The sequence below is a fragment of the Geospiza fortis genome, unplaced genomic scaffold (genome assembly GCF_000277835.1).
Source record: "Geospiza fortis unplaced genomic scaffold, GeoFor_1.0 scaffold53, whole genome shotgun sequence".
NCBI classification, from domain to species: Eukaryota; Metazoa; Chordata; class Aves; order Passeriformes; family Thraupidae; genus Geospiza; species Geospiza fortis.
In genome coordinates this window covers 4292523-4298582 of record NW_005054305.1, presented here as the reverse complement: position 1 = coordinate 4298582, position 6060 = coordinate 4292523, and the positions used below count along the sequence as shown (strand labels likewise).

The 6060-nt window shown below is 38.7% G+C and overlaps 1 protein-coding gene across 2 annotated transcripts in view; it reads left to right on the top strand.

Moving 5' to 3' along the window:
- CDH2 (cadherin 2) overlaps positions 1-3607 on the top strand; it is a 103963-nt gene extending 100356 nt beyond the window's left edge. For both annotated transcript variants that reach the window (XM_014312005.2, XM_031066519.1), the window contains one exon: positions 2524-3607. In XM_014312005.2, the coding sequence (XP_014167480.2) occupies positions 2524-2730 (207 nt within the window). In that variant the 3' untranslated portion in view covers positions 2731-3607. The remainder of the gene's footprint in view (positions 1-2523) is intronic.
- Positions 3608-6060: the final 2453 nt, after the last annotated feature.

Here is a 6060-nt window from a genome sequence, read left to right as displayed (position 1 = left end):
GTAGTGCTTCTCTGTCATTTTAGTATGTAACTTGTGACACAAATATAGCAGAAATCTTGTCATTTGAAGAGTTAGACGCTAAGTTCAGTCATTACACTGTGAACCAGAAGATAGGTGAAAATGTCAGTGTAACTTGTGCTGTGCAGTTGAATCAATACTTCCAAAACATGACCCGTAGCTATGTTCTCTGAATGAAATGGATTCCACCGCCAGCACAACCTTTGAGAAAGTGAATTTGTTAGTGAGATCCTATCTTGTAAGTCAGTAACTCAAAACCAGTTTCCTTTTCTGAAATGCTATCATGATAGCAGCAGCAAATTGAAAAAAATATTACAACTTCCCCTTTGGAAAAACAGATGGAAAGAGGCTGCCTTCTGCCTTGTCATGGATGACTGATAGGTATCAGAATTTTTGCTGTGCTGTAGGAAAATGTTTTGTTCACTGATTTTTTAAAATAAATTGGTATCCCATGGTTGGCTGGCTATTAGTAGGCAGAACTGCAGGGAAATAACATTTTGTCTCCAAACCAACTTTCTAAATGACTTTCACACATGGATAGCTGGCATTCGTACCTCAGCACTCCTTAACCTCAGCTGGCATTTATTCTCCTTCCCTGTCACCTGCGTTCCAAACACGTGGGTGTCTGTCACCCCAAGCAGGCTTAAGGAAAGATCTGAATACCATGAGGCCAGTTACTGCCTAAGAAGTAAAGTTGTCTTTGTGCTTCAGCAGCAGAAAATAAGAGAAAGCCTTAGAACTTGCCCCTTGGAAGCTGGATAAGGGATGTCTTCCAACACTCGCTGTTGCCTTTTCAAAATCTCACATCTTCTTTGCTTCTTATGGCCATCAGGTTTGAAAATGCCAGAGAGAGATAACAAGCATCACCAATTATTCTTATCTCATAATTCAAAATTGCACTTTTAATGCAGGCTATTAATGACCTGCTTGATGTTGTTATACCACATGAAATGATCATTTCAAGGTCAAAATTTCTTCTTGATTAGAGGTCATTGGGTTGATAAATATGCTGGGCTTTCCCACCATTGATTTGGAGATTATTTTACGTACATTTTGCACAATTCTGAATTACTTAAATAGATAATAAAGAACCAGGATTCACTTCTACCTTATCAATGCCAAATGCTTTAATTAATGGGTTTAATATGTATGTACTCCATAATACATATTTGTAGAAGAAAAATCAGCTTCTGGTTCCATTTTGTCATATTTGGACAAAACACAGTTGAGAGTACTTTTCTAAAACCAGAATATTTAGATAACTTGAAGGAGGCACACTCATTCCTTCAAATAACTAGGAGTATAATAATGCCATTTTTAAAATAAATAAACATTAAAAATTAAAAGTAAAACCTGCACAGATATCACTGCTAAAAATTAATAGTGAGCAGTTTAAAATCCTAGCACAGCCTTACGGAATTCTGGAAGATGCATTATTCCCTGTCAGTGGCTGCCAGAGTAGATCCTATTCAAAATGGAAGGTCTTAAAGGAGAGTTGCTAATCCCATGGAGGAAACTATGAGGTTAAAAAAAATACAAATCATAAGAGGGCTTTTTGGCTTCAGGCTTTTATATTCAGATTGTAAATCTTCCCCAGATAAGCACAGAGAAATTGTCTCATATTCTAAAGTTAGTTACTCATATAAGCGCTTAGGTTTGGACTTACGTAACAAAATAGAGAATGTAGAGGCTTTTCTGTGGAAGAAGTGTGGTTCTTTCCTGGCTTTTCCTCTTCAATTCCCCAGCATTTCCTCCAATTCATTTTGTGTTGCTTTTAATTTTGTCTATTCAACTCCATAGACTGGAAATGTAAAAATGCTGATGGCCCACTGTTCGTGTGTTGGTAACTTCAGTACTTTGGAAAGAGGAAACAAAAACAGTCATCATCTTGTATTCAGCTTTGATGTCACTGTGTATTTTCTGAAGAGCAGGTGGATTTCATGGGTGGATGTGGCAAAACATAAAAGGCTTAAGACAACATACCATATATTTTTCTCACAGCAGCCTAGAGGTACATGAGTTTACAGGACTAACTAAATATGGATTTTGGCACGTGCAGATGGACTGGAGGCCAGAAAAGTCAGTGGATATGCTGTTGACCAAGTGAGATGGCTGTTGAATTGAATCTCTGCAAACATGTTTATTTCTCCTTCCTCATCTGTCTAACCATTCCCACATTGCCCCTGGCACAGGTTGTGAGCTGTGTATCTTTGAAACTGTTTATTTACTAGCTTCAGTCCCAGTGCCATGACTCTCTTGAGGTTTTGACTCAGGGCTGTGATTGCGGCTACGTTTAAAATGTCCAGTGCTGCAATGCTGGAAACCTGGCCATTCTAAAAGGAGTAAAATGCAAATCCTGTTTTTCACTGAATGGCAGGAGAGGAAGAACTTTGTTTTCTCAAGTGGTGCTTGATAGATAACTGCACTGCAGATATTCTGGAAATGCTTTTGTCTCGCTCTCAGATACAGAACTTCATCTTCTTTTTTCCCCTCTCCTTCTTGCAGGGACTTAAAGCAGCTGACAATGACCCTACAGCCCCACCGTATGACTCCCTCTTAGTCTTTGACTACGAAGGAAGCGGCTCCACTGCTGGATCCTTGAGCTCTCTTAACTCCTCAAGTAGCGGTGGTGAGCAAGACTATGACTACCTAAATGACTGGGGCCCACGTTTCAAGAAACTTGCTGACATGTACGGTGGAGGTGATGACTGAACTTCAAAGTGAACTTTGGTTTTGGACAAGTACAAACATTTCAACTGATATTCCCCAAAAGCATACAGAAGCTAGGCTTTAACTTTGTAGTCTACTAGCACAAGTGCTTGCTGAAGGCTTTGGCTTAGGCTGCAAACCAATTTGGGCTCCGTGGAATATCAGTGATCCAATGCTGTTTGGAAAAAAAATATTGAGCTCAGTTACACTTGAATTTTACAGTACAGAAGCACTGGGATTTTATGTGCCTTTTTGTACCTTTTTCAGATCGGAATTAGTTTTATGTTTAAGGCTTTAATGGTACTGATTTGTGAAATGATGCATTAAAGAGACAAAATATGTTGGGGTGGGGAGGAGTAAGGTTAAACACAATATACTTCACAATGCTTTTGTTACATCGCATTGCTTTTATTAAAATAAGGAGATTAAAAATAAACAAAAAAATCCTCATGGAACAATTTTATTTTCTGGGAGAGAGGACCATGAGGTGGAACAATGTACATTACTTCTAGTTTTAGATGTTAGGGGACTTTTTTCACTAAAATTCTAAAAATTATGCAGCTGGTTGCAAATAAAGGGAGTTTTCATATCACCAGTTTGTAGCAGAATTGATTTTTTTTTCCTTATGCTAGAATGTTAGACACATTTTGGTCTTAATCCATGTACATGTTTTGGTTTTTGTTGTTTTTTTTTTTTTTTTAATTTCTAGTATTTTTTTCCCACTTCACTGTAAAAAATGGTATGTGTACATAATGTTTTATTGGCATAGTCTGTGGAGAAGTGCAGAAACTTCAGAACACGTGTATGTATTATTTGGACTATGGATTCAGGTTTTTGCATGTTTATATCTTTCGTTTATGGATAAAGTATTTACAAAACAGGTTGCAAACAAGTGACATTGATTCAATTGTTGAACTGTAGTTAGAGTACTCAATATTTTTTTTATATCCAGTATGTTTTCGGGGTGGGAGGTGGGGGAAGGAGCTTTCAAACTGGAGAGACTTCTGAGAACAGCTTTGCCTCTGTATTGTGTACCAGAATATGAATGATACACCTCTGACCCCAACGTTCTGAATAAAATGCTAATTTTGGATCTGGTGCTTGGTTTGGCATTTTTTCTTCCACCTGAGCAGCCCTGACAGCAGTAAATAAAAAGTACCCCAAATGTGTTTGAGTTCTTTAAGAAGTTCTGTGTGGTTATTTGGCATTTCCTACTGCCAGACTGAAAACAAGCTGCACGTAGAAGAAAGCCCAGCACAAATTTGGAAGGCAAGTTCCCAGGTAAAAGCAAAGTGATCTGTGCTGGGATTTCTGGGAATTCATAATTTTCAGTTCCCCAGTGATGGCTAGCTCTTTGGTTTTAATGTGCATTATCTAAATAAGAACTTGCATAATTTCTAAACTGACAGTTTAATGGATGTGTGATCATGCTGCAGGTTGCATAAATAAATTGCAGATTGTGGCAGTCCTCTGCTGCCTGGACTTTCTTGTGCTGAAGTGAAGACAAGCCCCTGGTAACCTGAGTGCACATCAAATCATGTCCTTCAAGGAGGTGCTTACGTTCATGGAGCTCTATCAAAAAGCCCCATTAGGAGATTTGTCACTAGTAAATGTGTTTCTGACCTGTTACCTTGATTTACTTGCAAACAAAGCAAGCATAGTAGGTACAGTTCTGTCTTTGTTCTCTTGCAGCAATCTGCTCAGGTTCAATGCCTGCATTTACAGACATTAAGGACCTAATTGTGAACGGTGTGAGCCTCAACGAAATGCTGTCAGTGGACAGGGAGGGGAACCAGGCTCTGGCAGCAAGTTAATCTGGGGGGAAAGCTTGTCACTGATGCCACTTCAGTGCTTCCTCAGCACTCACACCATATTTTACATAATATGATTTTGGGAGGTAAATCCCAAAATGTGATATGGGGGGCGTTAACGCTGCATGAGGAATGTCTCCTTTTTTTGCTCCTGATGAAAGGTAGCAGTCCTCTCAGGCTGGGATATACTATTTCCGCTTCTGCACACCTGGCTATTATTTATATCATGCATTTGCAACCATAACTTAATGCTGTAGTATAGCCTTGATTTTTGAGTAATGTGTCAAAGTTACCAACAAGCACTGTTAAGCTATTTCCAAATTCAATTTGTAATACACAGAACAAAGGATGTAGATCAGGACATGGAAATAAAGTCTGACCATGCATAGTTAAGTAAGGACAACTTTCATAAAGGGCAGAATTTAAACTGTCAGTGCATGTTAAATAAGCAGAAGACAGCTTTTAGCACACAAAATTATGCAAAAATGTATTTCAAGCATAATCTATTATTGTTACTTTGAACCAACAAACTGAAAATGCTAAATGAACTTTATTCATTGACATTGAATGTTAAAAGACACACTGGGGGAGAGATCTGTGAAAGATTCCCAGTTTGGGCTATAGCACAATTTTTTGTTAGAAGTGGACAGAGGTCATCTTTTGTAAGCACTTGGCTGTTCTGCACAGCTCTAGGAGCTTTATCTTGATCAGACAGCCAGCCAGCTCTACAGCTCCTTTGAAATTGTAGCAACAGTTCTCAGAGCTAGTGATAGTTCAACATTGGGTCTGCTGAACAGAACAAAGAGATTTTATGCATCTCGACTGCTTATAGAAGAAGAAAAAAGATGTTTGAACTGATCATCTTTCATCAAGTTTCAGGTTCATCCGTATTCTAGAAATGTGCAGCCAGGTTTTTGTACACAGGATACCTGCTTCAATGCCAATCAGAGGGCTGCACTGAGAGGAAGATTGCTGAACGTTGCTTGGGCCCTACAATATTTTTGAAAAATGGAAATTTTGGCAGCCTAATTTGTAAAAAGCATTTGGTAGTGGCATATATTACCTCTACTTTATAGACACTGTATCCAAGGGAAGTTACTGGCAAGAAATGAGGCTTGAGCAACTTTGACCTTTCAGCCTTTCTGCAATTTGTATTTTCTTTCGATTCTAGTCTTTCATAGCCTATATCCTTCTCGGCTTTAGGGATGATAAAGGTGGGGAAGAGTGGTTTCAGGAAATAAACATTTGAAATGGATACCAATGGCCTTATGGCAGATGGGTCTGCCCTACTGCATTTTCTCTGGGATTGCCAAATACTGATGAATATAGGCTAATAATCATCCTGTAACAGTCTAAAATGTACTCACCATGCTCCCTCCAGGTAGTTGAACTCTGAAGTGGTTCTTTTGGTACTAAAGTAACAAAGTGAAGGCTGCTGCTTGGGAATTCTCTCTCCTGGTATGCAGTACTTTTTTGGACTAGACAAATGTTACCCAGAATATTTACATCTACTTTGTCATGG